Genomic DNA, 18009 nt, shown 5'->3' with positions numbered 1-18009 from the left:
TGGAATTAGAGGGGGTCTGGATTATCAAATTTTGGATAATCAAAATCTGAAAATGTGGATGCACTGTTGATGGATTGCTTCCTTGGCACATATAGTGTTGGCATAAACCTATATTGGGGTCCTACATTGCTACTGAATTGACTAGCTTGACTCAATTGACTGGGCTGGGGTGTTGTTAAGTACAGCTTTTCTTCAATGGTTAGACTAGCAGAAGGTGTAGATCTGGCTATGCTCCCATCAGTGCCTTTATCAATTAATGATCTTGCCCTCTTCTTTGTCTTACCACCACCCTTTGGTTCTTTTCCTTTAAAAGACTATCAAAGTAAAAAAAAACCAATAAAAGCAAGGAATGCAGTAAAAAGCAATTAAGTTAAAGTACTATTGTAGTAGAATAATATTCCTTTTGACATCCCCTTGAATTGTACCCAAGCTATCCACATGTAGAACAAGTTATCACCATTCCTTTTCTAGATTGAGACCACTCCCCTTGCCTATTAGTTGCCTCATTCTTTTCTCTAGTTCTCTTCACTTTACGCCTACCAGCCATATTCACCATCACTAGTAGCTTCATTGCATGAGCTGAATATATATTGCAGAACTTTTCTCCTCTAATTGGTTGTAACTTATGTGAATAAGTTAAGAGAAAATTCTCCTTAGTGTACCACTAATAAATCCCACTCAAAGGATTTAATTTCTTATATAGCAGTGCCCTGATAGTGTCTCTAAGTCTTCAGAATACTGACAACTATCATCTTCACTTTTATTTGAACTACAATCAGTGGCAACCTGATTATCTGCTGTGGATGATTCAGTGTGGTCAACAATATTAGGAATATTAACACCCATTTCTCTATCCTCAATGACAAACAGATTAATGATGTTGAATTGGTCAGAAATAAAAGACTGTAAAGTCTTAATACCTACATCCCCATCCACTTCATAATATTTACCAGAAGGACAACATACTATTAGTTGTTGAACACCAATATATCCTAACTTGGAAGTATACTCATCTACTATATCTATGAAAGACAGAAGGTCAGAATCATACTGTTTCCAAATGTGTACCAATTTGCTTAAATATACCACTTATGTAATTACAGAACAAATAATAGAAAAGGATAAGAAACAAAAAACAAACAAAGTACAGAAACATAACTAAATAGAATCATGGTTGACAATAAGGGGGACCACATAATTAAATAACAAATTAAATAGAAAAGAAAATCACACAACACTCTTTCCAAGTAGAAACCAGTAAAAAATGATAAGGGCACTCACATGATTCAAATAAAGTAGAATAGAAATGAATAAAAGATTTATGAAATCCCACACATTGAAGGAGATAGTTGTCTGAGCCTCAATAAACAAAGTATATGGGGGACCACATTATAAAATTAAGAAATCAGTAATATCCCACATTCTTAAAGACACATGCATGCCAAATTGGGGACCATATGCCCTCATTTCTGCTACAACAATAATAACTAGTGAAATACCCCTTTTCCCCAAATATATACAACAAACAACCACTGAAAATCATAAACTAAGAAACTCCAGCTTTAGAACTCGTGAAACCCTAAACCAGGAACCACAATACCACAAATAAACCCTAAGCCACGAATCAGAAACAACAAAAACTCAAAAACTGATGAGAAATGGAATGAAAACAAACATGCAAACAAAAGGAATAACAATTACACTGAACTAAATAACTGGTAGCACCAGAATCAACACAAATATTTACATTCTAAAAGCCACATGGAACCGATAATCGTCAAGGTACAAACAAAATCCTAAGAGTAGTAACATAAACCCTAGAATAGAAATCAAGATAAATATAAGAAATGAAGAAACAATAGAAGAAGAAAACGAAATCAAAGTTTAATATCAGTAGAAAAGTTGTACCTTTGAAGAATTTTACAGCCAAGTCGATAGTAGAACTGCACGCCCAAAATCGACTATCCATTTTTCTCTCAGAACAATCGAGAATTATGACCCTCTTTCTATAATAACCGGGTTGAGAATTTATATATAAATGAAGAAAACAAGTCTGAGTAACGGGTCACAGGTTATTTAGTAATGGATTGGGTTAATAATTTCCATCGTGTCATTTTTATATAAAGCCTAATTGACACGGTTGACAACCATCCAAAAAAGGGGTAATTTAATCAGGTTTGGTAATAGTAGGCCTTTAAGTGGGCTGAGAGTATGACGGGGCGCACTTTTAAACTATTAACTAAAGTAGAGAGGTATATCAGGCACATCATCCTAGGTAAACACTTTGTATATTGTTACTTGTTAGTAATAGTGGCCATAAAACTGGAATTCTATCCGATTTCGAAATTTTCGTATGCTATATCCCATATCATCTGCATGGGCCCAGGAGATCGGACCCGCCGCCTAAAATTTAACCGGCCCAAAAAATTGACTTAAGGAACAATAGTCATCGCCTCGCTAAAATCGTTCCTTGGATTTTGGCATTTAGGGCTATAAAACTGGAATTCCGACTGATTCTTAGATTTTCGTGTGCTATACTCATGCCATCTGCACGAGCTCGGGTGATCGGATCCGGTTCGCCTAAAATTTTACCAGCCCATAAACAATGACCTAAGGAACAATGTTCATTACCTCTCCATGACCGTTACTCATTTTTTGGTATCTTACGGCTATAAAACTGAAATTTCGCCCGATTCTCAAATTTTCGTGTGCTATAGCCCACGTCATATGCATTGGTCCGGGCGACTACACCCGGTCGCCTAAAATTTTACTGACCCATAAAATATGGAACAATAGTCATCGCCTTTCCATGACTGTTCCTCGTTTTTCTGCGTTTTAGGGCCATAAAACTGGAATTTCGTTTGATTCCCAGTTTTTCATGTGTTAGCCCATGACCGTTACTCATTTTTTACCGGCCCATATAAAATGACCGAAGGAACAATGGTCATTGCCTCGCCATGACCGTTACTTGTTTTTCGGCATTTTAGGGCTATAAAATTAAAATTTTGTCTGATTCTCAGATTTTTGTATGCTATAGCCCACACCATCTGCATGAGCCCGGGTAATCGAACCCGGATCGCCTAAAATTTTACCGGCCCATGAACATTGACCTAAGGAACAATAGTCATCGTCTCGCCATATCCGTTCCTCATGTTTTGATATTTTAAGGCCATAAAATTGGAATTCCGACAGATTGTCAAATTTTCGAGTTGTATAGCCCTCGCTATTTGCATGGACCCAGGCGACCGGACCTGGATGGAAACTAAAATTTTCCCAACCCATACAAATAATCTAAGTAACAATACTCATCGCCTCATCATGATCGTTCCTTCTTTTTGGGATTTTAGGGCCATAAAATTGGAATTCCGCACGATTCCTAGATTTTCGTGTGCTATAACCCACGCCATCTGCATGGGCCCGAGCGACCAAAATCGGATCGCCTAAACTTTTTCCGGCCCATAACAAAAGACTTAAGTAATAATAGTCATAGCCTTGCCATGACCGCTTCTCATGTTTTGGCATTTTAGGGTCATAAAACTGGAATTCCGCCTGATTCCTAGATTTTCGTATGCTATTGCCCATGCCATCTACATGAGCCTGGGCGACCGGATCCGGATTGCCTAAAATTTTGTCCTTCTATCAAAAACGACCTAAGGAACAATAGTCATCATCTCTCTATGAGCGTTACTCATTTTTTGGCGTTTTAGTGTCATCAAACATTAATTTCGACCGATTCTTAGATTTTCGTGTGCTAAAGCTCACGCCATCTGCATAGACCCGGGCGACCGGATCCAGATCGCCTAAAAATTTTTCGGCCCATAAAAGACGACCTAAACAATAATAGTCATCGCCTCGCCATGACCGTTCCTCATTTTCGGCATCTTAGGGCAATAAAACTGAAATTTCGCCTGATTCGCAGATTTTCAAGTTCTATATCCCACGCCATCTGCATGTGCCCATGTGACCAGATCCGGATCGCCTAAAACTTTGTCGGCCCATCGAAAATGACCTAAGGAACTATAAAGTCATAGCCTTTCCATTACCGTTCCTCATCTTTTGGCATTTTAGGGCCATAAAACTAGAAATTCGCCTGATTCGCAGATTTTCGTGTGCTATAGCACACGCCATCTGCATGAGCCAAGGCGACTGGACATGGATTGCCTAAACTTTTACCGCCCCATCAAAAATTACCTAAGAATAATAGTCATCTCTTCTCCATGACCGTTCCTCATTTTTGGTGTTTTAGGGCCATAAAAATTTAATTCCGCCCGATTCTTTGATTTTTGTGTGCTATAGCCTACGCCATCTGTATGGGCCCGGACAACCGTACCCGAATCACCTAAAATTTTGCTGGCCAATAAAAAACGATCTAAGGAACAATAGCCATAGCTCCGCCATGATTGTTCCTCATTTTTTGGCATTTTAGGGCCATAAAATTAGAAGGCCGCCTCATTCTAATATTTCTGTGTGTTATCGCCTACGCCATCTACATGGGCCCGGGCGACCAGACCTGGATCGCCTAAAATTTAGTTGACCCATCAAAAACGACCTAAGGAATACTAGTCATCGCCTCGCCATCACCGTTCCTCATTTTTTGACGTTTTAGGATCATAAAATAGGAATTCCGTCTGATTCTCATATTTTTGTGTGCTATAACCCACGCCATCTGTATGGCCCGGGCGACCGTACCGGGATCACCTAAAATTTTGCCGCCCCATCAAAAATGACATAAAGAATAATAGTCATCGCCTTTCCATGACCGTTCCTCGTTTTTTGGCGTTTTAGGGCCATAAAGTATTAATTTTGCTCGATTTCTAGATTTTCATGTGCTATAGCCCACGCTATCTATATGGGCCCGAACGACCAGACCAAGATCGCCTAAAATTTTGCCGGCCCATAAAAGATGACCTATGGAACAATAGTAATCGCCTCGCCATGACCGTTATTTATTTTTTGGCGTTTTAGGGCCATAAAACTTTAATTCCCACATGATTTCCTGATTTTCGTGTGCAATAGCCCACGCCATCTACATGGGCTCGAGCGATAGAACTCGGATCGCCTAAAATTATGCTAGCCCATAAAAAATGACCTAAGGAACAATAGTCATCGCCTCTCCATGATCATTCCTCATGTTTTGGCATTTTAGGGCAATAAAACTGGAATTATGTTAGATTCCCATATTTTCGTGTGTTATAGCCCATGCCATCTATATGGGCCCGAGCGACGGACCAGTTGATCGCTAAAATTTAGACGGTCCATTAAAAACAACCAAAGGAAAGATATTCATCGACTCTCCATGACCGTTACTCTTTTTTTTGGCATTTTAGGGCCATAAAATTAGAATTCTACCTTATTCCTAGATTTTTATGTGATATAGCCCACGCCATCAACATGTGCCCGTGCGACTAGACCCGAAAAGCCTAAAATTTTGCTGGCCCATCAAAAATTACCTAAGGAATAATAGTCATTGCCTCGCCATAACCGTTCCTTATGTTTTGGCATTTTAGGACCATAAAATTTTAATTCTGCCTGATTCTCAGATTTTCGTGTGATATAGCCCACGCCATCTGTATGGGTCCGGGCGACCGACCCGGATCTCCTAAAATTTTGATAGCCAATTAAAAACGACCTAAGGAATAATAGTAATCGCCTCGTCATGACCGTTCATTATGTTTTGGAGTTTTAGGGCCATAAAACTGGAATTCCACCCGATTCCTAGATTTTCGTGTGCTATAGCCCACACTATCTTCATGGGCCCGGGCGACCGGACCCGGATCGCCTATAATTTTACGGGCTTATATAAAATGACCTAAGGAAAAATAGTCATCTCCTCGCCTTGACCATTCCTTATATTTTGGCGTTTTAGAACCATAAAACTAAAATTTCGCCTTATTCCCAGATTTTTGTGTACTATAGCCCAACTCATCTGCATGGGCCTGGGCGACCGGACCTGGATCACCTAAAACTTTGTCGTCCTATAAAAAATGACCTAAGGAACAATAGTCATAGCCTCGCCATGACCGTTCCTCGTTTTGTTTTGCATTTTAGGGCAATAAAACTTTAATTCTGCCCGATTTCGCATCTGCATGGGCCCGGACGACTAGATCCGGATCACCTAAAATTTTACCGGCCCATCAAAAATGACCTAAGAAATAATAGTTATCACCTCGCCATGACCGTTACTCGTTTGTTTGGCATGTTAGGGCCATAAAACTGTAATTTTGCCTAATTTCCAAATATTCGTGTGTTAGACATCCGAACTCGGATCGCCAAAAATTTATCGGCCCATCAAAATGACCTAAGAAACAATAGTCATCGCCTATCTATGACCGTTCCTCTTTTTTGGCGTTTTAGGTCCATAGAACTAGAATTTCGCTCGATTGTAAAATGTTTGTGTGCTATAACCCACGCCATCTACATGGGCCCGGGCGACGGACCTAGATCGCCTAAAATTTAGCCGGCCCATAAAAGACAACCTAAGGAAAAATAGTCATCACCTCTCCATGACCGTTTCTCGTATTTTGGCATTTTAGGATCATAAAACTGGAATTCTGTCTAATTCCCTAATTTTCATATGATATAGCCCACACCATCTGCATGGGTCCGGGCGACCAGACCCGGATCACCTAAAATTTTTCCGGCCCGTAAAAAATAACCTAAGGAACAATAGTGATCTCCTCCCCATGACCGTTCCTTAGTTTTGACATTTTAGGGCCATATAACTTTAATTCTGTCTGATTCCCATATTTTCGTGAGCTATAGCCCACGCCATCTGCATGGGTTAGAGCGCCCGAACCCGGATCATCTAAAATTTTATTGGCTCATCAAAAACTACCTAAAGAACAATAGTCATTACCTCGCCCTGACCATTCCTCAATTTTTGGCGTTTTAGGGCCATAAAACTGAAATTCTGCTCGATTCCTAGATTTTGATGTGTTATAGCCCACGCAGTCTGCATGAGCCCGGGCAACCGGATCTGGATCGTTTAAAATTTTGGCGGCCCATCAAAAACGACCTAAAGAGCAATAGTTATCTGCTCGCCATGACCGTTACTCGCTTTTTGACGTTTTAGGGCCAAAAAATTAGAATTTCGCTTGATTCCCATATTTTCGTATGCCATTAGCCCACGCCATCTATATGGGCCCCGGGTGAACGGACTCAGAGCGTCTAAAATTTTGTCGGCCCATCAAAAATGATCGAAAGAACAATAGTTATCGCCTCGCCATGACCGTTCCTCATTATTTGGCCTTTAGGGCCATAAAACCTGAATTTCGTCCGATTCTTAGATTTTCGTATGCTATAGCCTACGCCATCTGCATGGGCCCGAGAGACCGGACACGAATCTTCTAAAATTTTGGCGGCTCATCAAAAATGACATAAGGAACAATAGTTATTGCCTCTCCATGGCTATTACTCGTTTAAGACATTGGAGACATTTTGGGCGTTTAAGACATTACATATTTCACCCAAGAATTGTTTACTCTATTCCATATTTCTTTCTAATTTTCAAAGCAAAGTCGTAAACCTCAAGGGGTTCAGCAATACATTTGGAGACTCTCTCCCTTTGCATACACTTCTTTGCCCATGCAATTAGCTTTGGCGTCTCAATTAATACTCATTAAAAGGGTAGTGCTCCCTATAATATCTTCTTGCATACCCAGGTTTGAACCGAAAATTTCTGGTTAAGATTTGAAAGATTCTATCCATTCCACCACAAAGCTTGGTGGTTACGTGTAATCTATGGTTACTCCTATATAACTTTTGATACTTTGTTACACACACACACACACACATATATATATATATATATATATATATATATATATATATATATATATATATATATATATATATATAGAGTCTGAAATTAGTGAGTTCAGTGGATCTACTGAAAAATACTACATATGTCCCTTTGGTTGCCCATGTTTTTCGCCCAAAATCATACAAGTGCAGGTTCAAGATAGCTCACATGAAGAGTTATATGTTGTGCTAGTGGCAAAGCGCCTACGAATTCTAACAAAGGGATTTAAAAAATACAAGAATGCTACGCGAAGAATTTGAACTTATGACAAAACTATTTTTAAGTCGCCTTTGTCTCTGCTGTAACAACTTCGAAGTATAATTATTTGACAAAGGATTCTGAACCATCATGTAGCTACACCACTGGTTGAGCTCACATACAAGAACATCAATCACCTATCAGATCTACTATTCCATAATGCTAAAATATGATATCAGAGCAGACAAAAGTTCCGAGTTTGCGAAGATTCGTCTACACTATTCCATAATGCTTTCTAATCTGCAAAGCAAAGTCATAAACCTTAAGAGGTTCAGCAACAGATTTGGATACACTCTCCCTTTGCATGCACCTCTTCATCCATGCAATTAGCTTTGGGGTCTCAGCTTCTGTATTAAAATTTCCAAACTTCTCATATGTATAAAACCAACTGCAGAATCCTATTAAAGCAATGTCCAAGAATCCAATGTTTTCTCCTCCAAAATAAGGTTTATCTCCAAGAATTCCTTCTAACATCCTTAAGCTATCTATGTAGTTTTTCTTTCTTGTCTGCTGCTCTCCTCCTCTCGTCATCCATATCTTACGTCCCAAATCAAACACCTGTGCAGAATTTAAAGTTAATGAGTTCAAAGTTAGGTGCGATTCATACAAGATATACATTTTTAAAGTTTTGTTACGTATGTAACATAGCCTAAAATGAAAGCGGTGAGTTCAATTGAACCTACGCCTGCAACAACACTTTTGCTCTAATTATTTGGAAACTTGACCTTTGATAAGCACATGAAAAATTTATTTCTATCAAGCATCTTTCTACATAATCTATTCGAAAGAAGAACTGAACTTATATATACAAATAACGTAAAGAATCTTTTACACTGTCAATGTATTTCAACATGTTGTAGAAGTAATTCTGATCCAAATTTTATGACATATTCATGTAATTATCTTTTAGGTAACTTGATAGTGTAAAAGATTTGACATTGTCGGTGGGTAGAAGTTAAACTCTTGAAAGAAAATGTTATTACCTTTTCCACATAGTCAGCCCAGAATATAGCTTCATATTTTTCATAAGGATCAGAAGGAAGAAGTGGAGCTTTGTCCTTCCAAACCTCATCAATGTACTGAACTACAATTAGTGATTCACAAACAGGTTTTCCATTGTGAATCAGAACTGGTATTTTCTGGTAAACTGGATTCATTTCCAAAAGTAAAGAACTCTTTTCACCTAAGTTCTCTTCTTTGTACTCATATTTAACACCCTTTTCAGCTAGTGCTACCCTGACTCTCATGCCATACATACTAGGCCAGAAGTTCAAAAGAATCACTTCATCATCTGCCATTTCTTGATCAAGAAAACTCATTTATTAACAATAGGAAGTTTTAGTTGATCAATTTGATAGATATAGATGGTTATATAAATCTAATTATTGAAATGCTGGAACTTTGTAATTTCAGCTTATGTATTAACGAAATGCACTGGAGCCAGACTTTCATAGATTGTGACAATTTCTACCTGGCATAGGGACGGATCTAGCCTTTCCGCTATGCATTCATCTGAATCTATAACTTTCGCCACGCGGTATAAATATATATGTAAAAATCTATTAAAATCTCAACAAATATTAGATTTGAACCCATAATTTTAATGGTATAATTAGTTCAACAAGGTTGAACTCATTAAGTTTCAATCCTAGATCCGCCTCTGACCTGACATGTTATATAAAAAGTTCTAGTTTGTTAGATAGCGACTAGCAGATTAGATTGCATAATACTTTAAAGAGTTTAAATTTTGTGCACAGACAATGTATATGTTATTTTATATCAGGTAAAAACGACTTATAATAGTAAATATACTTTTCATATCAAATCTAATATAACTGGTTAAATTGTACTAATTAATAGAGTGAAAAATTAAAATTCTTAACAATATTAGTGTATATAACTTAAAATAGGAAAAGGAATGGGATGAGTCTCATTGGTCTTATTCTTTCCCTAAGGCGGCATATTCTAAGTATTTTCTTCCTTAAAGTTATCCAAGAAATATAAAAAATTGAGTACTAAATGTTTTCATCTTTACTCATACAAGTAATGAGGCAGAGTAAAAATCTGATTAAATTAGTAAAAATTACTTTGCAAATGTAGGTTCTTTTGCCTAGATCGATAGGACCAAGATTTTCAAGTCTTGTCTTGGCTAGGCCAGGGAATCCAAGAGTTGCGGATACCTTGTGCTGAATGTCACTCTATATGTCAAGCCAATATTGTTATATTTTTACTTAATTTCAGTCAAGGCTCCAAATTTATGGTGTAGTAATTTCCTTTGCTAGATTACATCTCAATCTGGAGTAGCATTTGTGTTAGTAAAAAAGAGCTAACTATCTGAATCATTTTCCTTTTTTTTTTTTTAACAATAGTGGTGCCGGGCCACTATTGTGAACACGGCCCTTCCCCCGTACCATAGATGAACGCGGATGCTTTGTACACTGGACTCCACTTTTAGTGTGTCGGGCCAGTTTACAAGGACTTTAACTATTCCAGCGATACTTGTTGCTTCCTACTAGTATAAGTATCGGATAACTCTATCCACCTAAACTTAAGCAAAAGAAATCACCTAGCAGCTAACTATCTGAAATTTTCAATTCATATTTACCTAATAGACCAGAATTCAGAAAAGGAAGAACAACACATCTGTTCACAATATTCAAATCCAAAATGCATGAAGTGGGATATTACTTTTAAGTAGTCGCTGCTCAGTCCAAATGAGAAGCAGCAGCAGCAGAATTACAAAAAATAATACTGATACATCACAAGCCAGCTAGGCGAAATGTCTTTATTCCTAGAAAAACGAATATACGAGGCAGAACTAAGTGCCATTCATGGATTATGAAGCACATGAGTATGTTTATTCCATTCCATGATTCTTTCTAAATACTTGTAGCATCTCATAGATCTTATGAGGGTCAGCTAGAGACGTCGAGACGCTCTCCCTCTGCATACATCTCTTGCCCCAAGCGACGAGCTTAGGGCACTCGGCCTCTATGCTGAAGTTGCCAAAGGTGTCATAGGCATAAAACCAGCTGTAGAATCCAATCAGGGCAATATCCACAAAACCAAAGTTTTCCCCTCCAAAGTAAGGCTTGTCTCCCAATGCTTCTAGCTCCAGTAACTTGAGTGAATCTATAAATTTCTTCTTACCTTCCTCATGCTCTTCTCCTTTGGTTGTCCATATTTTTCGCCCAAAATCATACATCTGTGTTACATACCAGGTACAATATATTCTGTTAGGGGTGTCTTTGTATGAATAATAAGTACAAGGGTTATAAGTCAATTACTACACTAGTTAGTTAGTCGGTTAAGGAGGTCGTTAGGGAAGTTAGAAAGCAGTTAACGGATCCACTAGATATAAGCAGGTGGGGGAAACATTGTAGGGTTTTATAAAGATATTATACAAGTAATCACTCTCTCTCTTTCTCTCTAAATCTCGATTAACTCTCATTGCTCTACTGTTCAGAGGCTATTCTGAAAACCTTAGCTTCTTAGGTCGTGCAATTCAGTATTCTTTGTTGAGTACGTTACATTGGTATCAGAGCAGCCGGTCATTGGCTAGAAATCATGCCGGAGACGACGAGGAACAGTGAAATTCGACGAGAAATGGACAAAATTAGGGAGCAGGTTCGTGTACAGAATGAGCGACATGAAGATGCTTTGGACAAAATTCACCAGCTTTGGACCAAGATCCAGGGCGGCAATTTTGGGGCCCATTTTTTAGGAATAATATATATTTTATAGGTTTATAGGTTTTTCTTTTTTTTAATATATATTACTTTTGTACTTTTTATATAAAAAGAAAGAAAAACTTTTAGATATATTAATAAAGTAAAGCTTAAAATAGTAGAAAAATAGTTGTCACTTTGATTTGATTCGACAACTCTACTTTTTACTCTTCTTCCTAAGCAATCCCAACCCAACGTTTCAATTTCATTTCATTCTTCATTCCTCTTTATTCATGCTCATCATCTTAGTTCTTTCTATTAGATTTCTTTCTTTCTCCGAGACTCCAACAAGCCAACAACTAGATATTTTGGAATCAAAGTCTTCAAACTTCTTGAATCAGTCAGTCATTGGGTAATATCATTCTAACTTTCTCTAGTGTTATTTTCATTTATTATTTATTATTTTATTAATTTTACTCTGTACATATTGTTTAATTGTTTTTTAAAATATAAATATGTCAACAAGAAAATATGCATCCGGTTATTCAAAACCATCTTGGCACCAATAGCTAGATTCTAGAAGAATAGATTTTAAATAAAAATATATATTATAACGTTCCTATAAATACTTAGGCCCCATATTAAACTTTCGCCTTAGGCCCTGCTTGCGCTTGAGCCGCCCCTGCCAAGGTCTCTAATGAAGGCATACAGTTTGGCTAAGTTGGCTGAACACTCTTTGAAATTATAAAAGGAACAAAGTCAGATGCTGTTGAGGAGCTCCAGTGCTCTTCTACCTACCCCAACCTCTGCGTGGCATTCCAATTCAAGAGGGTACTTGCAGAACCAAGGAACTAACCAGAACAAACTCACTGAAGGTGCCAGGTTACCTAGCTCTAGTGGGAAACCTGTGATGAGGACAGCCAAAAGACTTTCTGCAGCTGAGATGGATGAAAAGAGGGCTAGGGGTCTGTGTTTCTGGTGTGATGAAAAGTTCACTCCTGGGCACAACTGTAGGGGAAGGAAACAACTCTATTTCTTGGAAGTGGAGGAAGAGGAAGAAGAATGGGAGTTGAATGATGGTTTGAGTGAGGAAGGAGCCATCGATGAATCTGCTTTGAGCCCTCAAATGTCAGTCCATGCTCTAGATGGGGATTACAGGACTATGAGGGTAAAAGGTGGAATCAAAGGGAAGATGGTACATGTGTTGATACTCATCTCCTATTGTCATGGTTAAGAAGAAAGATGGATCATGGAGGCTTTGTATCGATTATAGGCAGCTAAATGGATGCACAGTCAAGGATAAATTCCCTATACGAGTTATAGAGGAACTGTTAGATGAATTGGGAGGGTCCAAATATTTCTCCAAGTTGGACCTTAGATTTGGTTATCATCAGATCAGGATGGCTGATAAGGATATAGAGAAGACAGCTTTCAGATCTCATAATGGCCACTACGAGTTTGTAGTTATGCCATTTGGATTAACAAATACTCCCTCGACCTTCCAGAGCTTAATGAATCAAATATTCCAGCGTTACCTAAGAAAGTTTATACTAGTGTTTTTGTTATGACATACTCATTTATAGCACTATGTGGCCAGACCATTTATTGCACTTATAACAAGCTTTTCAGATTCTGAAGGAGAACACCTTATTTGTAAATCTCAGCAAATGCTCTTTTGGGAGGACAAAAGTAGATTACCTGGGGCACATCATTACTCAAGAAGGAGTGACTGCAGATCCCAGCAAAATTCAAGTGATTAAAGACTGGCCAATGCCTAAGACAGTCAAAGAACTCAGAGGGTTCCTAGGATTAACGGGTTATTATCGGAGGTTTGTCAAAGGATATGGGGTCATGGCTAGACCACTAACTGATCTGTTAAAAAAGGACAAGTTTGAATGGTCAGGAGAAGCTACTGTGGCATTCGAACAGCTTAAGGCAGCTATGACTACTACACCTGTATTGGCTTTACCAAACTTTGCGTTGGAGTTTGTGATTGAAACAGATGCTTGTGGGCTGGGTATAGGGGCAGTGCTGATGCAGGCTGATCATCCCCTTGCTTATATGAGCAAAGCACTAGGCTCCAAACACCTCACATTATCAGTTTATGAGAAGCAGATGTTAGAAATAGTTACAGCTATCGACAAGTGAAGGCCTTATTTGATTGGGAGACATTTCACCATTAAAACTGATCACCAGCCACTTAAATATCTGTTGGAGCAAAGAGTATGAACACCTAGTCAACAGCAATGGGTTGCTAAGATGATGGGATATGATTACACTATACTCTATAAGAAATGCAAGGAAAAACTTGTAGTAGATGCATTGTCTAGGTACCTAATGGAAGAAGCTCAACTCTTAACAATATCAACTATTACTTCAGATTTCACCTCACGGATCAGAGGTGCATATGCTGAAGATGCACACCTACAGTAACTGATAGCTCAACTCAAGGATAATCCCATCTCCTCTCCTATATATATGCTACAGGAGGAGCTTTTATACAGGAAGGGCAAAATTGTTGTTGGCAATGACAAGGCTCTCAAGGAGGATATTCCGCATTCCTTTCATGATAGTGCTGTGGGAGGGCATTCTGGTATGGATGCTACTTTATACAGATTGAGCCAAGTTTACTACTGGAAGAAAATGAGAATTGATGTATACCAGCATATTAGACAATGTGAAGTCTGTCAGAAGTGCAAAGGGGAAAATTTTAGCTATCCTGGACTCTTACAACCCCATCCGATACCTCAAAAGGTTTGGCAAGATATCAATTTGGATTTCATTGAAGGACTCCCTAAATCCCACAATAAGTCTGTCATATTGGTAGTGGTGGATCGATTGAGTAAGTATGCCCACTTTGTCAGCTTGGTACATCCCTATACGGCTGCCACAGTAGCTCAACTTTTCTTGGATCATATATACAAGTTACATGGTTTGCCACAGACCATAGTCAGTGACAAAGATGTGGTTTTCATGAGTAAGTTCTGGCAAGCTTTATTTGAGGTTCAAGGATTTCAGCTGCACCATTCCTCTGTATACCATCCTCAATCAGATGGGCAGACTGAGATCGTGAACAAGTGTTTGGAGGGGTACCTCATGGGCATGTGCAGCGATAGGCCTAAGGAATGGGCAAAGTGGCTTCCCCTTGCAGAGTGGTGGTACAATACCACTTACCATTCTGCCATTATAATGACCCCGTATGAGGTATTATATGGTCAGAAACCACCACTACACTTGCCGTATGTGACTCACAGCTCTTTGGTGGAGGAGGTTGATAGGAGCCTACGAGCAAGAGAAAACACTATACGACTCTTGAAGCATCATCTACAGTTAGCCCAAGCAAGAATGAAAGCTCAGACTAATAAGAAGAGATCCCATAGATCTTTTGAAGAAGGAGATATGGTATATGTCAAGCTACAACCTTACAGGCAAATGTCATTAAAAGGGCACTCATATCACAAGCTAAATGCCAAGTACTTTGGTCCCTTTAAAGTCTTAAGGAAGATAGGCACAATTGCTTACCAGTTGGACCTCCCTTCTGATGCCAAGATACACAACACCTTCCATGTCTCATTACTAAAGAAGCAATTGGGGGACAAACCTGTAGTTCCCGACTTGCTTATCTCATTGTCTCCACATGGTTACATTGTTCTGGAACCAGAAAGAGTTCTAGACACTAGGGAAGTGACAAAGGGCACCAGGATTAATTCTCAGGTCTTGGTTAAATGGTTCAACTGCCCATTAGAAGATAGCACTTGAATGGATGTACACTCTCTCAAGCAGCAATTTCCTCAGTTTGTCCTTGAGGACAAGGACTCTTAAGGGGGGAAGATTTGTTACATATCAGTTACATTATATTCTATTAGGGGTGTCTTTGTATGAATAATAAGTACAGGGGTTATAAGTCAATTACTACACTAGTTAGTTAGTCGGTTAAGGAGGTCGTTAGGGCCGTTAGAAAGCAGTTAACGGATCCACTAGGTATAAGCAGGTGGGGGAAACGTTGTAGGGATTCATTCAGATATTATACAAGTTATCACTCTCTCTCTCTTTCTCTCTAAATCTCGATTAGCTCTCACTGCTCTACTGTTCAGAGTCTATTCTACAAACCTTAGCTTCTTAGGTCGTGCAATTCAGTATTCTTTGTTGAGTACTTTACAATCTGCAATTTTCAAAGATGTGCCAAACAATTATTTATATGTACTTGTGCTAGTCGGCGTGAGGTAGCCCGATGCACAAAGCATCCCTCATTCAGGGTCCGAGGAAGGGCCGCACCCTAAAGGGTGTGATATACACAACCTACCCTAATTCAAACATCAGTGGCTTCTTCCACGGCTCGAACCCGTGACCAATAGGTCACACAGAAACAACTTTACAGTTGCTCCAGCGCTCCACTTGTGCGCTTGTGCTAGTGGCAGAGCCGGAATTCAAACAAGAAGGTTAGAAAAATGCAAGATGTGCGTCTCATCAGTAGAAGTTTTATGTCAAAGGGAATCAACAATTAATGTATATACAAAAACAAATGATTTTTACCCTCTTTGCATTGTATAATTCTCCACGAAGTGAATTCAATTAAACCCCTTTGGATCATGTAGTTACGCCCATGGTTGCGCTAACTCACATTAAAGAACATCAATCAACTACGGGATCTGCTATATGAGTCCTCTATATCTACTCGATCCTACTCCTATCCATTTTATTCTAATACTAATAATTTGTTATACATTTTAACATAAGAGAAGGAAAACATAATATTAGGATTTACCTTGTCAATGTAGTCACACCAGAACCTAGCTTGTGCTCTCTCATAAGGATCAGAGGGTAACAACAATGGAGCTTTGTCCTTCCAAACCTCATCAATGTACTCAACTGCAATGATAGATTCACAAACAGGTTTTCCATTGTGAATCAAAACTGGGATTTTCTTGTGAATAGGATTCATCTTAAGAAGCAGAGAACTTTTAGTACTTAACAGGTCTTCTTCCTTGTACTCGTATTTGATCTCCTTTTCGGCTAGCGCTATCCTTACCCTCATTCCTAACATGCTAGCCCAGAAATCCAATAGAATGACCCCATCATTCTCCATTTCTATGCTGTGGCAAATTAATTAAGCTCAAGTTGTTAACAAGTATAGAACAGAAACTAGTTTAGCTTAGTGGAGATTCAATAAGTAGAGCATATGTAGTGCCACACTTTTTATTTCTTATATTTCCTGAGTACTTCTTCAGTATTCAAGATTCTAATATGTAGCCAAAACACGATAAAATTCAAACCCAGGCAGGCTACATTTTCTTATGTATGTACAGGAAAGGCCAACTAAGAAAATATTAAAAAAGAAGATTCCTCTAATCTCCATCTTTTCTTAATTGATATGTGTCATAAAATGTTTTATTATGAATTTCTGTAACCTATTACTGCGAACCTAGTACAGTAGTAGCCTAGTAGGTGAGAGAGCTTAAGAGGAGAAATTAGACACAACTCAATAGTTGGCTATTTATCACAGAATTATTGCATAATTATGTTGCTGAAAAATTTGGGAAGGTTTATCTAGCAGACGACGAACCTTTGGATATTGTCAGAAAATGTGAAGTCCATATAAAGACTTAACAAGGGATGCTATGGAAATTACAAAATGTCCGACATGTTCCTAGCCTCAATATCCATGGGCCAGATTGACAGTGAAGGATACACAACAGTATTCGGTAACGAATCATGGAAGATAACCAAAGAAAATTTGGTTGTGGCACGAGGCTTCAAGAAAGGAACATTGTATGCAACCGCAATACAGAAAGATACTATAACAGCAGTTGACCATGGTCGTGACACAATATTGTAGCACCGGAGGCTCGGACATATAAGTGAGAAGGGAATAAAGTTGTTGGCATCCAAAGAAAAGTTGCCAAACCTCAAGCATGTTGAATTAGGTTTGTGCGAAGATTGTATGTACAGAAAACAAAAGAGAGTTAGTTTCTCAAACTCGGAAAGGACGCCAAAGAAGGAGAAGTTGAAACTAGTGCATACGGATGTGTGGGATCAGCTATCCAAGTGTTGTAGTAGAGCTGGTATCACATGTTATGATAAGTATGCCACTGCTTACATTATGAGTCATAATTGATTATAACTTCCATCTTTGTAGAGAATTTTCTTTTTTTAAACTTTTTTGAAGCTTTAAGTAGTTGATGATGATCGATATATAGGATGCTCATTACACCATCTTCGCGCTGTTCCAAATTGTCTGAAAAGAAACTTTTGACATTTGGTCACTTCTCCTATGTTCTACTA

At 38.6% G+C, this 18009-nt stretch overlaps 2 protein-coding genes across 2 annotated transcripts; both read right to left on the bottom strand.

The window, feature by feature from the left end:
• Positions 1-8090: 8090 nt before the first annotated feature.
• On the bottom strand, positions 8091-9433 carry LOC104088606 (probable glutathione S-transferase). The gene is made up of 2 exons (XM_009593311.4): positions 9043-9433; positions 8091-8617 (listed from the first exon to the last, which is right to left on the bottom strand). Exons 1-2 carry the CDS (start codon positions 9376-9378, stop codon positions 8273-8275), a joined length of 681 nt encoding a protein of 226 aa, XP_009591606.2. The 5' UTR covers positions 9379-9433; the 3' UTR covers positions 8091-8272.
• An 894-nt stretch (positions 9434-10327) lies between these two features.
• LOC104088608 (probable glutathione S-transferase) lies at positions 10328-17949 on the bottom strand. The gene is made up of 2 exons (XM_009593312.4): positions 16493-17949; positions 10328-11264 (listed from the first exon to the last, which is right to left on the bottom strand). The coding sequence occupies exons 1-2, from the start codon at positions 16811-16813 to the stop codon at positions 10917-10919; spliced, it is 669 nt and encodes a 222-aa protein (XP_009591607.1). The 5' UTR covers positions 16814-17949; the 3' UTR covers positions 10328-10916.
• Positions 17950-18009: the final 60 nt, after the last annotated feature.

The sequence above is a fragment of the Nicotiana tomentosiformis genome, chromosome 8 (genome assembly GCF_000390325.3).
Source record: "Nicotiana tomentosiformis chromosome 8, ASM39032v3, whole genome shotgun sequence".
NCBI classification, from domain to species: Eukaryota; Viridiplantae; Streptophyta; class Magnoliopsida; order Solanales; family Solanaceae; genus Nicotiana; species Nicotiana tomentosiformis.
Note: the sequence above shows the minus strand (reverse complement) of the source record. Positions and strands in the feature narration are given on the sequence as shown.

Bases quoted from the DNA above. Each gene is read 5' to 3' on its own strand.
- LOC104088608 (XM_009593312.4), bottom strand. From the start codon at position 16,813: ATGGAGAATGATGGGGTCATTCTATTGGATTTCTGGGCTAGCATGTTA. The intron at 11,265-16,492 runs GTAAATCCTAAT...TATGTAACACAG, and splicing joins GGTGTGACTACATTGACAAG to ATGTATGATTTTGGGCGAAA.
- LOC104088606 (XM_009593311.4), bottom strand. From the start codon at position 9,378: ATGAGTTTTCTTGATCAAGAAATGGCAGATGATGAAGTGATTCTTTTG. The intron at 8,618-9,042 runs GTAATAACATTT...AATTCTGCACAG, and splicing joins GGGCTGACTATGTGGAAAAG to GTGTTTGATTTGGGACGTAA.